The 25481-nt window shown below is 38.3% G+C and overlaps 1 protein-coding gene across 3 annotated transcripts in view; it reads right to left on the bottom strand.

The window, feature by feature from the left end:
• The window catches only part of LOC128656253 (neprilysin-like), a 256431-nt gene that overhangs the window by 64117 nt on the left and 166833 nt on the right, over window positions 1–25481 (bottom strand). For all 3 annotated transcript variants that reach the window (XM_053710068.1, XM_053710069.1, XM_053710070.1), the window contains 4 exons: window positions 6848–6949; window positions 5542–5678; window positions 5354–5447; window positions 4409–4537 (listed from right to left, as the gene is read on the bottom strand). In XM_053710068.1, the coding sequence (XP_053566043.1) occupies window positions 4409–4537; window positions 5354–5447; window positions 5542–5678; window positions 6848–6949 (462 nt within the window). The remainder of the gene's footprint in view (window positions 1–4408; window positions 4538–5353; window positions 5448–5541; window positions 5679–6847; window positions 6950–25481) is intronic.

Here is a 25481-nt window from a genome sequence, read left to right as displayed (position 1 = left end):
AAAGTAAGTTATAGCGCAACTTTATTACAACTGATTAATGAAACTCCATATCACTAACAAGTCCAGATCTGTTTTTAAAAAGGGGAGAGATTACCATCACTTTAAGCATCGTTAAGCAGCCCAAAAGATGCACTAAGTACAATTTATTTGTAGTTTGGGAATCCAAAACTCATGAAACTTCAAGAATAGGCTTGAGCCGTGATAAACTTTAGAATCTTAACAATTTACTTTCAACTTGTAATACACATGAGTGCAAATAAAAATAGCACACCACTTGCAATCTGGCCCATAGCTTTAGGCATGATATTGTGTATTATTAAAATGGTCTAGCACTTGTATGTCCCTTTAATATATTCTTCGTGCATTGGTGGCTTTGTGCCAAAATGAAAAATATGAAGGTTTCTGTAGGGAAGATTAAAATCTTATTGTGGCAGGCAGGGTTATAAACATGTGCTGTCTGCAAGACATTCTTACCAAATGTTTAGTGAACAAAAATAACAAATTATACTTGGAAGAAAAACAAGATATTTTGCACAATAAATGTTCAGCAAAAGCTCATAAACCCGAAGGACAATTCTAACTTGTTATACAAATTATTGGAGGCCCTTCTAGACTAGTACAGAGAACCAAATTAATTCATGCACTCTCTTTTCATGTGTTAAAGATCTTCTGAGTCAATCTACTAAAAATGACCACCTGTAGAAAAAAATGGAAAAAAACGGCTTTACTTTATGAAAATTCAGAAAAGCAACAAGACAAGGCAAGAGATTGCCTAGATGAGAATTAAAGTGTCAGTAAAACTCAGAAATAATGTTATATAATTCTGCACATAGTGCAGGATTATATAACATTATATTAGCCTTATCTTTATAAAACCTAATATTCCCTTTGACTTTTTTTAAAAAATGACTGTTTTTCAGACCCGCTCTCTGTGCTCTTCTGAGCGGGTCTGTTTTTTTCACACAGCGCATCGGGCCAGCTGTATAGTCACAGCCCAGCCCGATCGCGCTTTTATACACAGTGCAGTTCGCTCCTGCTGTCAGACAGAGCAGGAGCGAGCTGCACTGAGTATAATGGCGCGGTCGGGCCGGGCTGTGACTATACAGCTGGCCCGATGCACTGTGTGAAAAAAACAGACTCGCTCAGAAGAGCACAGAGAGTGGGTCTAAAAAAACTGTCATTTTTTTAAAAAAAATATTAGGTTTTATAAAGATAAAGCTAATATAATGTTATATAATTCTGCACTATGTGCAGAATTAAATAACATTATTTTTGAGGTTTACTGTCCCTTTAAGTAATATCTCATGAAATATTTCTAGTTCTAGAAAACAGTCTAAAACACCCTCATATGTTTTACTGTCTAACTGAGAGTATGAGATACTTTCTAAACTACAGCAATACTACAAGAATGTTGACATGTGCTACAGTAAATATATTGCCAAACAATTTAACATGTTTCTAAAACAGAATACCACATATATAAAGCAAAGTAAACTAGTCTGCAATCTAAAACAATTGTAGTATAGTGGGGAAATCACTGTCTAATTCAACTGCAAAAACAATTTCTGCTGAACAAAAGGGTGACAAAATCTTCTTTACAAATCTTGGTGTATGCTTTGACACTGACATAAGAAATTTTGCTGAGGTGATCTCATAAGAAACTTACGGCGAGATTACGAGTTTTGTATTACGAGCTATGCAGTGCTAACGAGCATTTTTTTCTCACCGCTCACTTACCTACAGCGCTGGTATTACGAGTTTTTACAAACCCAGCGTTAAAGGGACAGTATAGGCCAAAATAAACTTTCATGATTCAGATAGAGCATGTAATTTTAAACAATTTTCCAATTTACTTTTATCACCAATTTTGCTTTGTTCTCTTGGTATTCTTAGTTGAATGCTTAACATAGGAGGTTCATATGCTAATTTCTTAGACCTTGAAGGCCACCTCTTTTCAGAATGCATTTTAACAGTTTTTCACCACTAGAGGGTGTTAGTTCACGTATTTCATATAGATAACACTGTGCTTGTGCACGTGAAGTTATCTGGGAGCAGGCACTAATTGGCTAAACTGCAAGTCTGTCAAAAGAACTGAAATAAAGGGGCAGTTTGCAGAGGCTTAGATACAAGATAATCACAGATGTTAAAAGTATATTATTATAACTGTGTTGGTTATGCAAAACTGGGGAATGTGTAATAAAGGGATTATCTATCTTTTAAAACAATAAAAATTCTGGTGTAGACTGTCCCTTTAAAAGACAAAAAGTGAGCGTAGAGCAAAATTTAGCTCCAAATCTCACTTCAATACCAGCGCTTCTTAAGTCAGCTGGTGTAACGTGCTCGTGCACGATTTCCCCATAGGAATCAACGGGGAGAGCCGGCTAAAAAAACGTCTAACACCTGCAAAAAAGCAGCGTATAACTCACTAAAGCAGCCCCATTGATTCCTATGGGGAAATAAAATTTATGTTTACACCTAACACCCTAACATGAACCCTGAGCCTAAACACCCCTAATCTTACACTTATTAACCCCTAATCTGCCACCCCTGACATTGCCGACACCTGCATTATATTTATTAACCCCTAATCTGCCTCTCCAGACACCGCCGCCACCTACATTATACTTATGAACCCCTAATCTGCTGCCCCCAACATTGCCGACACCTACATTATATTTATTAACCCCTAATCTGCCGCCCCAATGTCGCCGCCACCTACCTACACTTATTAACCCCTAATCTGCTGCCCCGTCGCTGCCACTATAATAAACATATTAACCCCTAAACCACTGCACTCCCGCCTCGCAAACATTAGTTAAATATTATTAACCTCTAATCTGCCATCCCTAACATCACTGCCACCTACCCACATTTATTAACCCCTAATCTGCCACACACAATGTCACCGCCACTATATTAAAGTTATTAACCCCTAAACCTAAGTCTAACCCTAACACCCCCTAACTTAAATATAATTTAAATAAATCTAAATAAATATTAATATTATTACCTAAATAATTCCTATTTAAAACTATATACTTACCTGTAAAATAAACAGTAAGATAGCTACAATATAACTAATAGTTACATTGTAGCTAGCTTAGGGTTTATTTTTATTTTACAGGCAAGTTTGTATTTATTTTAACTAGGTAGAATAGTTATTAAATAGTTACTAACTATTTAATAACTACCTAGCTAAAATAAATACAAAAGTACCTGTAAAATAAAACCTAACCGTTGGGGGCGGCAGATTAGGGGTTAATAAGTGTAGGTAGGTGGCGGAAATGTTAGGGATGCCAGATTAGGGGTTAATAATATTTAACTAGTGTTTGCGAGGCGGGAGTGCAGCGGTTTAGGAGTTAATATGTTTATTATAGTGACGGCAATGGTGGCGGCAGATTAGGGGTTAATAAGTGTAGGTAGGTTGCGGCGACATTGGGGGCGGCAGATTAGGTGTTAATAAATATAATGTACATGTTGGCGATGTTGGGGCAGCAGTATAATCTAGGTGGTGGCGGCGGTGTCCGGAGCGGCAGATTAGGGGTTAAAAAATTTATTTTAGTGTTTGCGATGCGGGAGGGCCTCGGTTTAGGGGTTAATAGGTAGTTTATGGGTGTTAGTGTACTTTTTAGCACTTTAGAAATGAGTTTTATGCTATGGCGTTGTACCATAAAACTCATAACTACTGACTTTAAAATGAGGTAGGACTCTTGACGGGGTAGGGTGTAACGCTCACTTTTTGGCCTCCCAGGACAGACTCGTAATACCGGCGCTATGGAAGTCCCATAGAAAAAAGACTTTACGAAGTTTACGTAAGTCGTTTTGCGGTAAGGCCAAAAAAGTGTGCGGTGACCCTAAACCTTCAAGACTCGTAATACCAGCGGGCGTAAAAAAGCAGCGTTAGGACTTGTTAATGCTGCATTTTTAGCTTACCGCAAAACTCGTAATCTAGCCGTTAGTGAAAGGATAAACTTCTTTGACCATCACCACCAGATACCATACGATCTTGGTTTCCTTGAAGCTTAAATAGTTCTGAAAGCCACTCTCGTTTGACAGAAAATCTCAGACATGTCTACATACAGCTTAAAATAGACAATAAAAGCACATTTTAATGAAACAAGAAAGTTAATCAGCTAACCATAATCCTGGGCAAAAAGAAATCATGAAATAGGTTCAACAGCCCAACTGGTCTTATCCAGGAAGGAAACCAATATATGAAATCCATATTTTATAAACAAGTATGGTCAGTAAACTACAGAGTCACAGTCCTGTGAATCTTCATAATATTTTTTTTTTATTTTTCTTACAATTTATGGTTTGATACATTTTTTTTGTAATGTGTAAGTCAATTTAGATGTAGTAAAGCTATGTAATTGTTGACATATTTATGATATAATAAATACATTACCAAAGCTTTACTATCTGAAGAAAATGTTTCCTCTACATAGATTCTTCCAGCAACATCATTAAAGTTGTTTGAACAAAAGGTAGTACAAGTTTTCCATATTGGTACATCTCCACTGGAACCATAAAACACCTGCAACATACAATTAATTCATCACTAGGGAAGTATTCTTTAGAAAAGAAACTATAATCTAAAAGGGAAAAAATTAAAAAAATACCAGACAATTTTCTATACAATGCTTAAACCCAAAAGAAACAAAAGGCCTAGTGAAATACTACAATTATTATAATTTATTGTGTTCTCTTTTCCTGTAATTTAACCTGGAAATTGTGTTTTTCCCCGTTTTTTTCCACAGAGAATTATACAGAGTTTATAACCCTGACCCTTCAGCATTCTACACCTTGATCAGTGTAGTAGATTTATGTGTGCCACTAGTTGGTAACAGCCACAAAACTAATTTTGAAACCCATATTTTTTCTTTCATGATTCAGATAGAGCATGCAATTTTAATCAACTTTCGAATTTACTCAAATTAGCAAAATGTCTTCGTTCTCTTGGTATCTTTATTTGAAAAACAGGAATGGAAGCTTAGAATCAGCAAGCACTTATCCAGGTTCCGAACCAAAAATGTGCCGGCACCTAAGCTTACATTTCTGCTTTTCAAATAAAGATACAGAGAGAACAAAGTAAAATTGATAAAAGGCGCAAATTAGACAGTTGCTTAACATTGCATGCTCTATCTGAATCATGAAAAAAATTGGGTTTCATATTTCTTTAAATATTTCATTTTTATGAATACATTTTGCAATACTGTGCTTAATGGCTGTTTTATACCATGAATATAAAAATGAGTTTTGATGTTGCTTTAAAATTCTCAGCTGTCTTACAATTATTTTTTTGAATTTGAAAAAGCAGATCAGAAACTTCCTTAAAATGATGGTGCCTCACCTGATTTATTGCTTTTCCAGCATCCTTGTATTCGCTGCTGAGGTCACCAGCAACAGATTTTACAAAAGTCCAGGCAAACAAATTCTGAATGTCTCTAAAATTAAAATTAGAAAACAAATGATATTCTTAAAAAAAAATTATGAAAGTCTAAAAAAATAAATACAAAAAATAATAAGAAATGAGCTTACCTTCCGCTAAACTTGGAGATAAAATTTGTAATGTTCTTTATGTAATCACCACAAAACATAATCACCTGTTCACTGTTTGTTACCGTAACCTTACTAGGTGCAAGCACTGCATTAATGTAAGACAACCAATTAAATTTCTGGAAAATAATAAAAATAAAGAAAACCTTATTACTTAAAAAATAAAAAAGCATAAAAAGTGTCTGATTCACTAATGCAAGGTGAGACCAAGTTAAAATTATTATTCCAAAAACTCAATTTAATAAAACGTCAACATTGGAGCACTATTTCTTGAAAGCTCATTGAAATTCACAGTAGCATTCTTAGAAAAATCCTTAAAGGACTTTAAGCAGGATGTTAGTCCCCGGACATACAAGCGAGAGTGCATATGGCATGTGCAGCACAGTTATATTATTTGCCTCCTCAGTTTAAGGAAAAAATTTACTATGAAACTTATTGAAATTTCTGTCAAATTCCATAAGATCACAGTAAAGCAAAATGTGACATCAGCACTGATGAAGCTGATTGGCTGCCCCCCCCCCCCCCAATATTCAGCTAACAGTAGCTGAATGATAACTGTTCAGAGAGCACTTACTACTGTGAGCTGAAGAAAATTTAAAGTAAAATACCTTCCCTTTTTGCACAGAGATGTTCCGTTGATATTTTTTGTCAGCTTTTTACAGATATGCCGCATCATTTAGCATATGAGTATTATGTCCCTTTAATAATAATTTCTCTAATTCATTGTCCCTCCCACTGTATATCCCTTTAAATCAGCATAGTTGTGTATAAACAGACACAATAATATAAGATTTATTTTTTTTACACTACATTTGTGCTTCCTTTCAGAGCCCTACATGGAGAAGAAGGCCTTTGGATTAATGTTTTATCTTAGCTTGATGTCATAAAACTTCTAGGCTAGTGAACAGACTAGATAATAGAGAGTCAAATTTGCTGATGCCCAGAACTGACAGAGTAAAAATTTAGGATTTGAAAATCCTCTGCTCTTAAAACACTGGGGGCGGGGCTACACTGAGAATTTCTAAGTGCTAATTTTGCAAGAAAACAAGTAAGTTATTCGCTGTCTTTTTACACAATCTTTTTCTTTTTATATTAACTTTGATTTAACATATTTGTTTTTACCAACATAGCACTGTTTAATATCCCTTTAAAGATCATCATAAAAAAAGTTTGAGTTGCAAAGAGATAATACATTCACAATTGAACAAGCACATTTTGAAGAGATTCAAAAAATTATATTGCTATAAAAGAAAAAGAAAAAAACTCTACTTGTTAGGATTGTACTCACTGTGCCATTAATAGTCACTGGATACTTATTCTCAACCTCTGCAATGGACATCTTCTCATAAACATTATTTGGATCTTGTTTTATTTCTGGGGGAATAAATGCCTATGAAACGAAAACAATATTTTTAATCTCCTGTAAAATGTTAAAAACTAAGGGCCAATGATCTAAAACTCTGCTTTGGTGAGATTATCTAAGAGTAGTTTCATCAGTAAAGTCCCTCAAAGAATTTTAGAAAGGAACATTTTATCTTGAGAGCTGTTTATATAGCTATGCAGGGTTCTTGATGTGGAGAAAAAAAACAAAAACATAAAAAACAATAATTGGGAAAAAATTTTAAGGTGCATCAAAAATCGTAACAAAATTGTTCACCACAAATCATATTTTATCAAAATCGTAAAATTTGTATGTAAATTACATAGGAATAAATTGTATAAATATGCATAAATGTAAATTGTGTTTTTTGCACATCCAGTGTCCATAAACTACGAAGGAATTTGTAGTTATAAGTACAAAATACATAGCATAATTGGCATTTCATAAATAGGCTGAACATGGGCATTCCATTGGAGTATATGAAATTTTCTCTCAAATCCCAGCGTAATTCTATAAACATTTTCCCACTACAGTTCTCACAGTTTTTTTTTTTTACGTTTTTTTTTCACCAAAATACTTAAAACTAAAAAAATCGTAATCTAAAAAATCCTTAAAAAAAAAAATAATTCCCTAAGGAGAGCATTTTATAGGGCATTGCCCAAAAGTAATTTCAGCTCTTTTGGGCAAAAATTAATAATAAACTCTCTACTAAATTTGTTTTTTAAAAAAACTCCACAAACTTAAATCTTAACACTAAACGCCAAAGTTTCTTCTCACCCAACTGGACTCTGCCTCCTACGTGATCAGTTCTGGTGGTGCTCCTCTTCTTTCTTCATGGCGGTGGTCCTCAGGGGCGGTCATCTTCATCTTTATGGCAACAGTCCTCTTCATTTTCAAGGCAGCTGTCCTCTTCTTCCATCTTCTTTCTTCTTCCATCTTCTGTCTTCTATCCGATTCTCTCCCATCTGATGTTCCTTCATGCGGTCACCACTGCACACTGAAGCTTGAATGTGAAAATTGTTTTCATTCTCTTGGTTGATTGGACTAAGAATTAAAAAATCAGCCAATAGAACGGCAAGCGAACCCCTATATAAGGGGGAACTTCACATTCAAGCTTTAGTGTGCTGTAGTGATCGCATGAGGAAGGATCGGATGGAAGACAGAAGATGGAAAAAGAACGAAGACAGAAGATAGAAGAAGAGGACCGCCACAATTAAATTGAAGAGGTCAACAACTATGAAGATGAAGAGGACTGCTCTGGAGGGGGCCTCACATCAGCACTTTGTGGGTCCACTCCCTTTTTTAGAATATTGGGCCTATGGGGTCTTTTTTCTTTACTGTTTATTGAATGTATTATTATTTTAAAAAAGTTAAAAAAAACAAACAGAAAAAGTGGATCAGCTTCTTCAAGCAGACCATATGGAAATAAGATGAGTTTAACAGACTTGTAAATTTGCCCCACTTAGCAATAATCTGATTGGCTGAATCCCCCCCCCCACACACTTTTCGTTAACCAACTTTGCACCAATTTCACATACCTCACAACTATTATGTGGGACTGTCACTGGATGGGAGGTCTGGCCCGTTTTTAAACATTTATTTTAAAAGGGCCACCAAATTCCACAGTTCTGGGCATGCATATAAAAGAGTGGTAATTAGACAAAAAAATTAAAATAAATATGGATTCGGACAAATTATTCATCAATTTAATATCAACCAACATTCATACATCAAGTCATTGAAAATTAGTTACTAAAAACCTTTGCCCCCTATTACCCTGGAGAAGATTTTCAGAGCAACAGAGGTGCAGCTGCACAATAGATAAACTTAAATTATTTAGTGGGGGTATAAGATAGATAGACAGACAGAGAGACAGATAGATAATTTGACCAAAACCGTTTTTTGTGCACATTTAGTAAATATAAATTATAGGGGAAAATAAGTTCAACATTTACTCAAAAATAGTAAATGATAAAGTTTGTATTTAACATGCATTACTAAATTATTTTGGGGATTAATTCCCTCAGCCTCTTGAAGTTAGATTCTGAAGTTGTTATCATTTCTCATTTAGCATTTTAATGGCAGCAGTGTTTGCAACAATGTATAATATAGCTACAAACTTTGTTGCAACCACTGTTGCTATTAAGTGCTAAAGAAATGTACACACTCCTGAGCCTACCTAGGTTTACAGTACAGCAAAGCATACTAAGAGAATGAAGCAAATTTCATAAATATAGTAAACTGGAAAGATTAAAAAAGTGCTATGCTTTATCAAAACCATGCAAACTTAAAGAGACAGCAAAGTTTAAATCAAACATTAATGATTCAGATATAGAGGTCTATGTATCAAAGGTCTTGCGGACCTGATCCAACAGTGCAGATCAGGTCCGCAAGACCTCACTGAATGCGGAGACCAATACGCTCTCCATATTCAGCACCGCCCCCTGCAAACTCGCGGCCAATCAGCTGCCAGCAGGGAGGTGTCAATCAACCTGATCGTACTCGATCGGGTTGAATTGTGGCGATTCCTGTCCGCCTGCTCAGAGCAGGCGGACAGGGTTATGGAGCAGAGGTCTTTAGACTTCTGCCTCATAACTGCTGTTTCTGGCGAGTCTGAAGACTCGCCAGAAACACGGGCCCACAAGCTCCATACGGAGCTTGATAAATGGGCCTCATAGGGTGAGATTACATATGCAGCACAAGCTTCAGCGTAACTGCTTAAACATGCGTCGCCCGTAATTTCACCCTGCACATCAGGTAATCACATAAACCCCGCTGGCAGTTCATAAAATGCTGTAATTCTAATGAACTACAGATGTCCAGAAATGTGAATAAATACAGATTACAGTGACTTACAGCAATTTAGAAACTGCCGGCGCATAAAAAAATAAAAGAAAAAAAAAGTTAAATATCCTGTAAAAATCTAACACGCCTCCCAAAAATAAACCCGACACAATAAAAGTATTAACCCCTGAACCGCCAACCCCCCACAACGCAATATACCTAATTAAACTATTAACCATTAATGCACCATTCACCCACATCGCAATAACCCTAATTAAGTTATCAACCCCTAAACCGCCATTCATCCACATTGCAATAAACCTAATTAAGCTATTAACCCTTAAACCGCCAACCCCCAACATCGCAATAATCATAATTAAGCTATTAACTCCTAAACCACCAACCCCCAACAATGCAAATAACTAACACCTAGATTATGAGTTTTGCGTTAGCCTTAAAAGCAGTGTTGGCCGGTCCCAACACTGCTTTTTAACGCCCGCTGGTATTACGAGTCTTGAAGGTACAGGTGTACCACTCACTTTTTTGGCCAGACTTGGAAATACCGCAAATCCACTTATGTAAATTGCGTATCCTCTTTTTTCAATGGGACTTGTATAGCGCCAGTATTACGAGTCTGCCAAAAAATGAGCGGTAGACCCTCTCCTGTCAAGACTGATACCGCATTTTAAAGTCGGTAGTTAAGAGTTTTACACTACAACGCCGTAGCATAAAACTCTTAACTAAAGTGCTAAAAGGTACACTAACACCCATAAATTACCTATTAACCGCTAAACCAAGGCCCTCCCACATCGCAAACACTACAAGAAATTTTTTAACCCCTAATCTGCCGAACCGGACATCGCCGCCACTATAATAAATATATTAACCCCTAAACTGCCGCACTCCCGCCTTGCAAATATTAATTAAATATTATTAACCCCTAATCTGCCATCCCTAACATCGCCGACACCTACCTACATTTATTAACCCCTAATCTGCCACCCCCAACATTGCCACCACTATACTAAAGTTATTAACCCCTAAATCTAAGTCTAACCCTAACCCCCACTAATTTAAATATAATTTAAATAAATCTAAATAAAATTACTATAATTAACTTAATTATTCCTATTTAAAACTAAATACTTACCTATAAAATAAACCCTAAGTTAATAGTTACATTGTAGCTAGCTTAGGGTTTATTTTTATTTTACAGCAAGTTTGCATTTATTTTAACTAGGTAGAATAGTTATTAAATAGTTATTAACTATTTAAAAAACTACCTAGCTAAAATAAAGACAAATTTACCTGTAAAATAAAACCTAACCTAAGTTACACTAACACCTAACACTAAACTATAATTAAATTAATTCCCTAAATTATATACAATTAAATACATTTAAATAAAATTAGCTAAAGTACAAAAACAAACAAACACTAAATTACAAAAAATAATAAACGAATTAAAAGATTTTTAAACTAAATACACCTAATCTAACCCCCCTAACAAAATAAAAAAGACTCTAAAATAAAAAAAGCCCTACTCTACATTAAATTACAAATAGCCCTTAAAAGGGCCTTTAGCGGGTCATTGCCCCAAAGTAATCAGCTCTTTTACCTGTAAAATTTTTTTACAAATCCCGCCAACATTAAAACCCACCACCCACACAACCATCCCTACGCTAAAACCCACCCAATACCCCCTTAAAAAAACCTAACACTAACCCCTTGAACATCACCTTACCAGGAGAAGTCTTCATCCAACCGGGCCGAAGTCCTAAATGAAGCTGGGAGAAGTCTTCTTCCAAGCCGGGCGAAGTGGTCCTCCAGACGGGCAGAAGTCTTCATCCAGACGGCATCTTCTATCTTCATCCATCCGGCGTGGAGCAGGTCCATCTTCAAGACATCCAACGCAGAGCATCCTCTTCTTTCCACGGTGACTGAAGAATGAAGGTACCTTTAAGTGATGTCATCCAAGATGGTGTCCCTTCAATTCAGATTGGCTGATAGAATTATATCAGCCAATTGGAATTAAGGTAGAACAAATCCTATTGGCTGATGCAATCAGCCAATAGGATTGAGCTGGCATTTTATTGGCTGATTGGAACAGCCAATAGAATGCCAGCTCAATCCTATTTGCTGATTGGATCAGCCAATAGGATTGAAGTTAAATCCTATTGGCTGATTGCATCAGCCAATAGGATTTTTCCTACTTTAATTCCGATTGGCTGATAGAATTCTATCAGCTAATCGGAACTGAAGGGACGCCATCTTGGATGACATCACTTGAAGGTACCTTCATTCTTCAGTCGCCGTGGAAAGAAGAGGATGCTCCGTGTCGGATGTCTTAAAGATGGACCCGCTCCGCGCCGGATGGATGAAGATAGAAGATGCCGTGTGGATGAAGACTTCTGCCCATCTGGAGGACCACTTCTGCCCATCTGGAGGACCACTTCTGCCGGATTTGTTGAGGACTTCGGCCTGGTTGGATGAAGACTTCTCCCGGTAAGGTGATCTTGAAGGGGTTAGTGTTAGGTTTTTTTAAGGGGGTATTGGGTGGATTTTAGAGTAGGGTTGGTTGTGTGGGTGGTGGGTTTTAATGTTGGGTTTTTTTTTTATTTTTTTTACAGGTAAAAGAGCTGATTACTTTGGGGTAATGCCCCGCAAAAGACCCTTTTAAGTGTAGGGTAGGGCTTTTTTATTTTGGGGGGGCTTTTTTTGTTTTGTTAGGGGGATTATATTAGGTGTAGCTTAAAAATCTTGTAATTTGTTTATTATTTTCTGTAATTTAGTGTGTTTTTTTGTACTTTAGCTAGTTTTATTTCATATTCATGTATTTAATTGTATTTAATTTAGGGAATTAATTTAATTGTAGTGTAGTGTTAGGTGTTATTTTAACTTCGGTAAGGTTTATTTTTTACAGGTACTTTTGTATTTATTTTAGCTAGGTAGTTTATTAAATAGTTAATAACTATTTAGTAACTATTCTACCTAGTTAAAATAAATACAAAATTGCCTGTAAAATAACAATAAACCCTAAACTAGATACAATGTAATTATTAGTTATATTGTAGCTAGTTTAGGGTTTATTTTATAGGTAAGTATTTAGTTTTAAATAGGAATAATTTAGATAATTATAGTAATTTTATTTAGATTTATTTAAATTATATTTAAGTTAGGGGGGTTAGGGTTAGACTTAGGTTTATGGGTTAATATGTTTATTATAGTGGCATCGATGTTGGGGGCGGCAGATTAGGGGTTAATAAGTGTAGGTAGGTTGCGTCGACATTTGGGGGCGGCAGATTAGGGGTTAATAATATAATTTAGGTGTCGGCGATGTCAGGGGTGGCAGATTAGGGGTTAATAAGTGTAAGTTTAGGGGTGTTTAGACTTAGGGTGTTAGGGCTAGACATAAATTTTATTTCCCCATAGGAATCAATGGGGCTGCGTTACTGAGCTTTACGCTGCTTTTTTGCAGGTTTTAGACTTTTTTTCAGCCGGCTCTCCCCATTGATTCCTATGAGGAAATCGTCCATGAGCACGTTACACCAGCTCACCGCTGACTTAAGCAGCGCTGGTATTGGAGTGCGGTAATGAGCAAAATTTTGCTCAATGCTCACTTCTTGTCTTTTAACGCCGGGTTTGTAAAAACCTGTAATACCAGCACTGTCTGTAAGTGAGCGGTGAGCATAAACTGCTCGTTAGCACTGCATAGCCTCTAACGCAAAACTCATAATCTAGCCGTAATTTAATTACTAAGCCCCTTTAACTAACACCTCCTAAATTAACACCAATTACATAAATTTAAATACTAACTTACAATTAAAATAAAAAACATAAGATTACTTTAAAAATAAAAGATTAAATTAATCTAAAATTACAAAAAATTAAAACACCCCCTAATCCAAAATAAAAACACCCCCTAATCTAAATCTAAACCTAAATCTAAACTACAATAGCCCTTAAAAATACTAAGTCCCCCCTAACAGTAAAATCCCAGAAAATAAAAAACCTAACACTAAAAAAACCTAAACTACCCATTGCCCCTAAAGGGGCATTTGTATTTGCATTGCACTTAAAAGGGCATTCACCTCTTTTACTGCCCAAAAGAACCCTAGTCTAAAAATAAAAGCCACCCCAAAAAAATAAAAAAAAGCCTAAGTCTAACCCCCAAAATGGTACTCACCATTCCCAAAGTCCGGCAGATAAGGTCCTCCTCTTCCAGGTGGTTAAGTCTTCTTGGAGGCGGCAACATCTTCCAGTGCGGGGACCTCTTCTAGCTTCATCCAGGACCAAGCAGACATGGAGCAGAGGTGACCGCGGAACAAGACTGGCGACTGTCCCAGCGTGGAGATCCTCTTCGTACGATCACCGCCGCACATTGAGGATTGAATTCAAGAAACCCATTTAAAAATGGGGTACCTTACATTCCTATTGGCGGATATTTTCAAATCCGCCAATAGGATGAGAGCTACTAAAATCCTATTGGCTGTTCAAATCACGATACACTCTGTGAATCTCTTAAAAAGGCTGCTAAGATTGCAGAGGAAACACGTTGAGTCGAAGGTTTTTGGCTACTTGGATGTTTCGCTTTTACTATCCTGGTTTTAAACTGATCATACTGGTGAGCAGAGGGATTGTTCGTATCTCTGGAGATTATACTGAAAAACTGGGTGATATACTGATATTAGGGGTTAATATACTTTATTAGTTATTGCAGTGGGGGATGGCGGTTGACAGGTAGATAGATACTGCGCATGTGTTAGGTGTTTGTTAATACTTCCAGGGAGTTACTTGCTCACATTTTCAGCGCAAGGCTAGCTGCACCAGCCTATATGTGGCGAGGTGAAAATAGAGTAACATTTTTCCATTTTTGCAGCGTAAGTCCTTGCGCTGAATATGTGAAACCGATTTGTGATGCGGTTCTATGTTAGTTTATGGGAGTAAAATTAGCGGGTGACGGGTGAAATATACGCACCGCATTTATATGCGGCCCCGTATATGTGATAGCAATACTCGACTAAAAACAGGCAATGCCAGCTTTTGTGGGCGACGCCGCTTATGTAATCACGCCCATAGAATGCAATTTTAAAGAACTTTCCAACGTACTTCTTTTACCTACTTTGCTTCATTCTCTTGGCATACCTAGGTAGACTCAGGAGCAGCAAGGCAGTACTGGGAGCTAGCTGGTGATTGGTGGCTGCACATATATTTCTCTTGTAACAGGCTCATAAGATGTGTTCAGCAGTTCCCAGTTGTGGATTTGCTGCATTTTCACTAAATGATACCAAGAAAATAGAGCAAATTGTATATAAATAAAATGTAAACTGTTTAAAAATGGTATGCTCGTTTAAGAAAAATGTTATATCCTTTCATTCGGATGCTACTCTCTCTTTAATATTTTTATATTTCCTTCAGTCTTTGCTTCAGTTTATATTCCCATGTTCCTATACTATTTATTGTTCCTCACATTTCCATTATATGCAAGAGGCAGGAAATAGTTTGCCTATTCCACAGATGAGTGCCAATGCTCTAGGCTAATTAAATGCTTTTCACACACGCACAATCTACAATGACTGGCAGAGAAATGATTATCATGCAACAACAGGAGATTATGCATACATTTATCAGATATTCAGTTTTCTAGTTTATCAACAATCCTCTTTTAATGCAAAATGTGACAGCATTATGTCTTCATATAATAAAATAATATAGAGGATAATTATATATATTTAGTTTATCCCTTCTTCTATATTCCGATCTATTTCAGACCTAAATATGAAGGAAGCAGTTGTGCAAGTGTCCCCAAATGTATTGATAGCTTTATTCCAGTTTCAGAGTTTTCCCAGATTTTATCTAAGCACCCCCTCACGAAAATAAAAACTAAGCTTATCAGATAAAGTAATTTATTTCATGGTAGTGAGAATCCACAATCCATTACTCTATAACACACCTCCCACCTAACCTGAGACAACTGTCTGAAGGACATACTACTAAAGACTGCCTCATAAGAAGCAAAAATATAAAAATGATAGAACAAACATGCAAAGAAGACCAAGTAGGTGTCTTACAAAATTGGCCCATTAATAAAACATTTAAAAACCCCAAGAAGTGGCAACTGATCTGGAAGAATGAGAATAGGTGGAGTTTGACCTGCCCCCAAGAAAGCTTCAACCAAGAAGCCAAAGAAACAGAAGACATTTTCTGCCCTTTCATAGAACCAGCAAAAGTAACAAACAAAGTAAACGTTTGTCTGAAACCCTTAAAGTGAAGGTTAAGTTTAGTGGTTTCATCGCCTGTAATATATTATATAAGTCCTAAATAACATGATCGCTATTTTTTTTTAAAATATAAGTATATAGATTATAGTGTTATAAACATGTTATATTTACTCTCCCGGCCGTTTGTTGCTCCTCCCTCCATTGATTTCCGGATTATTCATTACATTATGTACAGAGCAGTCCCACCCGCTCTGTACGTCATTCAAAAGCTCGTTCACGTTTTCATGAGCAATTGCGCATGCGCACCACTCGCCGTAATTTGTATTTGCGCCTGCGTGACCTATTTTGACAAAATACAAGACATAGCCGGAGGAATCGAGGAAAGCGCATGCGCAAAACTAGAACGCGCGTTGAGCCTAACACATAGGAAGTAAATACAACGCATGCGCATTAGTTAGAGTTTTGCGGTGACGTAATTTGACGGCCGCCTAACGGCCAGTGTCTCTATTGGCTTAGAAAAAAACGTGACCAGGATAAGGAAAAAAAAACAAAAAAACGGGCTGTTTAAACAGTCTAATGAATCGGATAAAGAAGAGGTAATAAATACATTAATATAGCGAAACGAAAATTTTGATGAATTAAACTCACATTTATTTGGATACTATTTACAGGGAAAGAAGTTTAATAACTAAAACTTTACCTTCACTTTAATAGTGTCTATTTCACACTTCAAACTCTAACAGAATCCAAAACATGAAGATATCTCTCTGAATAATTCTTAGGATTAAGACATAAAGAAGGATTAAAAACATCCCAACTTAAATTGTCAGAAAACACAACCTTATCCTGAAGAACAATAGGATAAGGAAGAAAAAAAGCCAAATTAGAAATCACAGAAACCCTTCCAGCAGATGAAATAGCTTCCAGAAATAAGTTTAATACCCACCAGAAGCATAGGCTTAACAGGAGGGAAACTGCAATATCCTCAAAACCAAATTAAGTTTCAAGGAGGAAAAATTGGATAACAGACTTAATTCTATGCAAGGCTTGAACTAAACCATGAAGGTGAGCAAGATTAGCAGTCTTCTTACAGAACATAATTAAATAGGGCAGAAAACTGACCTTTCAAAAAACTGGCGGATTAACCCTTATCCAAACCATCTTGAAAAACAGCAAGAATTGTTGGAATGTTAAAAGAATGCCAGGAAAAACTCTGATTCAAACACCAAGGAATAAAGGCCTTCCAGACCTTTAAATAAAAATTCCCCTAGTCACAGACTAAGGTGCCTGTATAAGAAACTTACGGTTAGATTACAAGTTTTGCGGTATGAGTGAAATAGCAGGGTTAAGGCTCTCTTTCACTACTGCTGGTATTACGAATCTTGCAGGTTTAGGGGCACCGCACACTTTTTTGGCCTTAATGCAACGGAATTACAGCAGCTTTCAAAAAGTCCTTTTTCATTGGGACTTCCATAGTGCCGGTATTACGAGTCTGCATGGGAGGCCAAAAAGTGAGCGGTACACCCTATACCGCCAAGATCGATACTGTAAACTGAAAGTCAGTAGTTATGGGTTTTGCACAACAAATCTGTAGCATAAAACTCATAACTAAAGTGCTAAAAAGTACACTAACACCCATAAACTACCTATTGACCCCTAAACCGAGGCCTTCCCGCATAGCAAACACTAAAATAAAATTATTAACCCCTAATCTGCCAGCTCCGGACATCACTGCCATTATAATAAACATATTAACCCCTAAACCACCTTACTCCTGAATCACAAACACTAGTTAAGTATTATAAACCCCTAATCTGCTGCCCCTAACATCGCCGCCACTTACCTACATTTATTAACCCCTAATCTTCCGCCCCCAACGCCGCCGCCACTATACTAAAGTTATTAACCCCTAAACCTAACCCTTAGTCTAACCCTAACACCCACTAACTTTAATGTAATTAAAATAAATCTAAATAAAACCTGCTATTAATTACTAAATAATTTCTATTTAAAACTAAATACTTACCTGTAAAATAAACCATAAGTCTTCATCCAAACGGGCAGAAGTTTTCATCCAGACGGCATCTTCTATCTTCATCCATCCGGCGCAGAGTGGGTCCATCTTCAAGACATCCGGCACAGAGCATCCTCTTCTTAAGACGACTCTTCCAGAATGAAGGTTCCTTTAAATGACGTCATCCAAGATGGCATCCCTTGAATTACGATTGGCTGATAGAATTCTATCAGCCAATCAGAATTAAAGGTGAAACAATCCTATTGGCTGATACAATCAGCCAATAGGATTGAGCTTGCATTCTATTGGCTGTTCCACTTCTTGCCTTTTAACGCCAGGTTTTTGCAAACATGTAATACCAGCGCTGTAGGGAAGTGAGCCGTGGTATTAACGTGCAAGTTATTACCGCACCCCTCATAATGCAAAACTCGTAATCTAGCCGTTAGTAACTGAACGGATAGTTCAAAGACAGAGAGGGTTTTTTATTCTATCTCCATGCCATTAAGCTGAGAGATCTAGAATCTGGATGAAAAAAACAGACCTTGAAATAGGTCTGGATGTAAAGGAAGTAGCCAAGGAGAAAAACTGGACCTCATAACCAGATCTGTATACCGAATTCTCCAGGAAAAGTGGAGGCATTCAGAATCACTGAAGCTCTTCCTGAGAGATCCTTGCAATCACCCTAGGAAAAAAATAAATGCTAGCCAAAATGACCACTGATCTACCAGAACATCTACAAACACATTTCAAAGATCCCTGGACCTTCACAGTACCTGGGAAATGTAAGATTTAAGCAAAAAGCCATCAGTACTATCGCTGGGTGACTCCAAAGATTTATTATTTGGCTGAACATAACTAGATGAAGAGATCACTCTTACAGACCGAAAGACTGATTACTGAGAAAAACTGCTTCCCAGTTGTTTAGTCCTGGAATATGAACAGCAAAAATCAGACAGCAATTAGCTTTTGCCCTGGAAAGAATTTGAGATACTATCTGCATAACTAGGGAACTTACAGTTCCCCCTGATGATAGACATAAGCTACAGATGAAACAATGTCTAACTGAAAATGGAGGCAAAATTCCCTTTTCAATATAGGCCAACCCTGAAGGGCACTAGATATTGAATGAAGTTCTAAAACATTAATAGGTAACCTTGCCTCCCAAGGAGACCAACTCCTTCTGAGATCCCCAGATGGCCCCCCAACCTAAAAAACTTGCATCTGTAGATTACAAACCAAGAAGGATGAACAAAAGAAGCCCCCTGTATAAAGAGCTAATCGTTCAACCACCAAGGCAGAAACAGACTTGTCCTGGAATGTAATTGAGTCCACTGAGACCACAGAGTTTGCTCCCTGAATCATTGGCAAAGGATACAAAAAGGACTCGCATGGAAGCAAGCAAATGGAATAGCATCCAAGGCTGCAAACATGAGCCCTGACACCTCCATGCAAAGAGTTATTAAAGGAAAACTCAGAGATTGAAGGTCCTAAAAAGGCAAAAACCAGTTTCAACCATTTTTGCTCCATCAAAGAAATTCTCATATAAACAATCTATTTAACCCCCAGAAAAGCAACCTTTATCTAAGGAACCAATAAACTGATTGGAAAAATGACTTTCCAACCATTATTTTCACTGCAGGAGTGAAATAATGCCAAATTTAAAGATGAAGATGGAGCCAAGATATCATCAAAGTCAGGAAAATGCAATTCCCTGAGATCTGATTACAAATAAGAGGGTATCCAGAAACATGGAGAATATTCTGAGAGCTGTAGCCAGACCAATCAGAAGAGCAACAAACTGGAAATGCGTGTCCAAAAAAGCAAACCACAAAAACCAATGATGTTTCTTAAAATAAGAACATAAAGGTAAGCATCATTTAAATCTATTGTGGACATAAACTGAGTATGCTGAATAGTCTGAATAGGTTCCATTTTGAAAGTAGGCACTTGAGAAACTTGTTCAGAGTTTCTATATCAGAATTGACCTGAAAGTTTCCTCCCTCTTGGAACAATGAACAGGTTGGAGTTCCCATCTACACGAGTCTTTACAGGGTTTCTAGGAATGTTGGAAAGAAAAAAAACCTTCCCTTAGGAGGCCTTGATCTGAAACCTATTTAATATCATTGAGACTACATTAAGAACGTAAGGAACCTAAACAGACTAAAAATAAGCTTCCTAAAAGAGGTAAAAATCCACACCCTACCAGACCCTCTGGAACAAGAGGCACACCTACATGCAGACTTGGATGAGGGAGATGTTTTTGTGTACTGCATAAACCTGTTCCAGATAAACTAATTCTCCAGAGCATATCGATTGTACTGGTATTTAGCTTGCAGCCTTTCAAGCAGAGGGTTTAGTGCTCAAAATCAGTTATAGGCGCTGAAGAATTTTGCTAATTCTATTCTTTTTATTTTTAGGAGGAACCAGAGGAATTCTGGGTGGAGGAAAAATATTTCTGATCCCTGTTCTGATGAAAAACACAAATCTGAGCTTTATATATATATATATATATATATATATATATATATATATAAATAACATAATTTATGCTTACCTGATAAATTCCTTTCTTCTGTAGTGTGATCAGTCCACGGGTCATCATTACTTCTGGGATATTACTCCTCCCCAACAGGAAGTGCAAGAGGATTCACCCAGCAGAGCTGCATATAGCTCCTCCCCTCTACGTCACTCCCAGTCATTCGACCAAGGACCAACGAGAAAGGAAAAGCCAAGGGTGAAGTGGTGACTGGAGTATAAATTAAAAAATATTTACCTGCCTTAAAAACAGGGCGGGCCGTGGACTGATCACACTACAGAAGAAAGGAATTTATCAGGTAAGCATAAATTATGTTTTCTTCTGTTAAGTGTGATCAGTCCATGGGTCATCATTACTTCTGGGATACCAATACCAAAGCAAAAGTACACGGATGACGGGAGGGATAGGCAGGCTCTTTATACAGAAGGAACCACTGCCTGAAGAACCTTTCTCCCAAAAATAGCCTCCGATGAAGCAAAAGTGTCAAATTTGTAAAATTTGGAAAAAGTATGAAGCGAAGACCAAGTTGCAGCCTTGCAAATCTGTTCAACAGAGGCCTCATTCTTGAAGGCCCAAGTGGAAGCCACAGCTCTAGTAGAATGAGCTGTAATTCTTTCAGGAGGCTGCTGTCCAGCAGTCTCATAAGCTAAACGAATTATGCTACGAAGCCAAAAAGAAAGAGAGGTAGCGGAAGCTTTTTGACCTCTCCTCTGCCCAGAGTAAATGACAAACAGAGAAGACGTTTGTCGAAATTCCTTAGTTGCCTGTAAGTAAAATTTTAGAGCACGGACTACATCCAGGTTGTGCAGTAGACGTTCCTTCTTTGAAGAAGGATTTGGGCATAAAGAAGGAACAACAATCTCTTGATTGATATTCCTGTTAGTAACTACCTTAGGTAAGAACCCAGGTTTAGTACGCAGGACTACCTTATCCGAATGAAAAATCAAATAAGGAGAATCACAATGTAAGGCTGATAATTCAGAGACTCTTCGAGACGAGGAAATAGCCATTAAAAATAGAACTTTCCAAGATAACAACTTTATATCAATGGAATGAAGGGGTTCAAACGGAACGCCCTGTAAAACATTAAGAACAAGGTTTAAACTCCATGGTGGAGCAACAGTTTTAAACACAGGCTTAATTCTGGCCAAAGCCTGACAAAAAGCCTGGACGTCAGGAACTTCTGACAGACGTTTGTGTAACAGAATGGACAGAGCTGAGATCTGTCCCTTTAATGAACTAGCAGATAAACCCTTTTCTAAACCTTCTTGTAGAAAAGACAATATCCTAGGAATCCTAACCTTACTCCAAGAGTAACCTTTGGATTCACACCAATATAGGTATTTACGCCATATCTTATGGTAAATCTTTCTGGTAACAGGTTTCCTAGCCTGTATTAAGGTATCAATAACTGACTCAGAAAATCCACGTCTTGATAAAATCAAGCGTTCAATTTCCAAGCAGTCAGCTTCAGAGAAGTTAGATTTTGATGTTTGAAGGGACCCTGTATCAGAAGGTCCTGTTTCAGAGGTAGAGACCAAGGTGGACAGGATGACATGTCCACCAGGTCTGCATACCAAGTCCTGCGTGGCCACGCAGGTGCTATTAGAATCACTGATGCTCTCTCTTGTTTGATTCTGGCAATCAATCGAGGAAGCAACGGGAAGGGTGGAAACACGTAAGCCATCCTGAAGTCCCAAGGTGCTGTCAGAGCATCTATCAGGACTGCTCCTGGATCCCTGGATCTGGACCCGTAACGAGGAAGCTTGGCGTTCTGTCGAGACGCCATGAGATCTATCTCTGGTTTGCCCCAACGTCGAAGTATTTGGGCAAATACCTCCGGATGAAGTTCCCACTCCCCCAGATGAAAAGTCTGACGACTTAAGAAATCCGCCTCCCAGTTCTCCACTCCCGGGATGTGGATTGCTGACAGGTGGCAAGAGTGAGACTCTGCCCAGCGCATTATCTTTGATACTTCCATCATAGCTAGGGAGCTTCTTGTCCCTCCCTGATGGTTGATGTAAGCTACAGTCGTGATGTTGTCCGACTGAAACCTGATGAACCCCCGAGTTGTCAACTGGGGCCAAGCCAGGAGGGCATTGAGAACTGCTCTCAATTCCAGAATGTTTATTGGCAGGAGACTCTCCTCCTGACTCCATTGTCCCTGAGCCTTCAGAGAATTCCAGACGGCACCCCAACCTAGAAGGCTGGCGTCTGTTGTTACAATTGTCCAGTCTGGTCTGCTGAATGGCATCCCCCTGGACAGATGTGGCCGAGAAAGCCACCATAGAAGAGAATTTCTGGTCTCTTGATCCAGATTCAGAGAAGGGGATAAGTCTGAGTAATCCCCATTCCACTGACTTAGCATGCACAGTTGCAGTGGTCTGAGGTGTAAGCGTGCAAAGGGTACTATGTCCATTGCCGCTACCATTAAGCCGATTACCTCCATGCATTGAGCCACTGACGGGTGTTGAATGGAATGAAGGGTGCGGCAAGCACTTTGAAGTCTTGTTAGCCTGTCCTCTGTCAGGTAAATCTTCATTTCTACAGAATCTATAAGAGTCCCCAGGAAGGGAACTCTTGTGAGTGGAACGAGTGAACTTTTCTTTTCGTTCACCTTCCATCCATGTGACCTTAGAAATGCCAGCACTAACTCTGTATGAGACTTGGCAGTTTGAAAGCTTGAAGCTTGTATCAGAATGTCGTCTAGGTATGGAGCTACCGAGATTCCCCGCGGTCTTAGTACCGCCAGAAGAGCACCCAGAACCTTTGTGAAGATTCTTGGAGCTGTAGCCAATCCGAATGGAAGAGCCACAAACTGGTAATGCCTGTCTAGGAAGGCAAACCTTAGGTACCGATAATGATCTTTGTGAATCGGTATGTGAAGGTAAGCATCTTTTAAATCTACAGTGGTCATGTACTGACCCTCTTGGATCATAGGTAAAATTGTCCGAATAGTCTCCATCTTGAACGATGGAACTCTTAGGAATTTGTTTAGGATCTTTAAGTCCAGGATTGGTCTGAAAGTTCCCTCTTTTTTGGGAACCACAAACAGATTTGAGTAAAACCCCTGTCCCTGTTCCGATCGTGGAACTGGATGGATTACTCCCATTAACAAGAGCTCTTGTACGCAGCGTAGAAACGCCTCTTTCTTTGTCTGGATTGTTGACAATCTTGACAGATGAAATCTCTCTCTTGGAGGAGAGTATTTGAAGTCCAGAAGGTATCCCTGAGATATTATCTCTAGCGCCCAGGGATCCTGAACATCTCTTGCCCAAGCCTGGGCGAAGAGAGAAAGTCTGCCCCCCACTAGATCCGATCCCGGATCGGGGGCCCTCAATTCATGCTGTTTTAGGGGCAGCAGCAGGTTTCCTAGTCTGCTTGCCCTTGTTCCAGGACTGGTTAGGTTTCCAGCCTTGTCTGTAGCGAGCAACAGCTCCTTCCTGTTTTGGTGCAGAGGAAGTTGATGCTGCTCCTGCTTTGAAATTACGAAAGGAACGAAAATTAGACTGTCTAGTCTTGGCTTTGGCTTTGTCCTGAGGCAGGGCATGGCCTTTACCTCCTGTAATGTCAGCGATAATCTCTTTCAACCCGGGCCCGAATAAGGTCTGCCCTTTGAAAGGTATATTAAGTATTTAGACTTAGAAGTAACATCAGCTGACCAGGATTTTAGCCACAGCGCCCTGCGTGCCTGAATGGCGAATCCTGAATTCTTCGCCGTAAGTTTAGTAAGATGTACTACGGCCTCCGAAATGAATGAATTAGCTAGTTTAAGGACTCTAAGCCTGTCCGTAATGTCGTCCAGAGTAGCTGAACCAATGTTCTCTTCCAGAGACTCAATCCAGAATGCCGCTGCAGCCGTGATCGGCGCAATGCATGCAAGGGGTTGCAATATAAAACCTTGTTGAACAAACATTTTCTTAAGGTAACCCTCTAACTTTTTATCCATTGGATCTGAAAAAGCACAGCTATCCTCCACCGGGATAGTGGTACGCTTAGCTAAGGTAGAAACTGCTCCCTCCACCTTAGGGACCGTTTGCCATAAGTCCCTTGAGGTGGCGTCTATTGGAAACATTTTTCTAAATATCGGAGGGGGTGAGAACGGCACACCGGGTCTATCCCACTCCTTAGTAACAATTTCAGTAAGTCTCTTAGGTATAGGAAAAACCTCAGTACTCGTCGGTACCGCAAAATATTTATCCAACCTACACATTTTCTCTGGTATTGCAACTGTGTTACAATCATTCAGAGCCGCTAACACCTCCCCTAGTAATACACGGAGGTTTTCCAGTTTAAATTTAAAATTTGAAATATCTGAATCCAGTCTGTTTGGATCAGAACCGTCACCCACAGAATGAAGTTCTCCGTCCTCATGTTCTGCCACCTGTGACGCAGTGTCTGACATGGCCCTAATATTATCAGCGCACTCTGTTCTCACCCCAGAGTGATCACGCTTACCTCTTAGTTCTGGTAATTTAGCCAAAACCTCAGTCATAACAGTAGCCATATCCTGTAATGTGATTTGTAATGGCCGCCCAGATGTACTCGGCGCTACAATATCACGCACCTCCCTCTGAGCGGGAGATGTAGGTACTGACACGTGAGGCGAGTTAGTCGGCATAACTCTCCCCTCGTTGTTTGGTGAAATTTGTTCAATTTGTACAGATTGACTTTTATTTAAAGTAGCATCAATACAGTTAGTACATAAATTTCTATTGGGCTCCACTTTGGCATTGCAACAAATGACACAGGTATCATCCTCTGAATCAGACATGTTTAACACACTAGCAAATAAACTTGCAACTTGGAAATACAATCCAATTAGAATAATATTAAAATGTACTGTGCCTTTAAGAAGCACAGAAGATCTATGACAGTTGAAAATTAATAAATTTAAACAGTTATAGCCTCAATCCTTGTAAACAACACAACTTTAGCAAAGGTTTAATCCCATTAGCAAAGATAACAAATTCTGAAAGCAGGAAA

Source organism: Bombina bombina, chromosome 4 (genome assembly GCF_027579735.1).
Source record: "Bombina bombina isolate aBomBom1 chromosome 4, aBomBom1.pri, whole genome shotgun sequence".
Lineage (NCBI taxonomy): Eukaryota > Metazoa > Chordata > Amphibia > Anura > Bombinatoridae > Bombina > Bombina bombina.
Note: the sequence above shows the minus strand (reverse complement) of the source record. Positions and strands in the feature narration are given on the sequence as shown.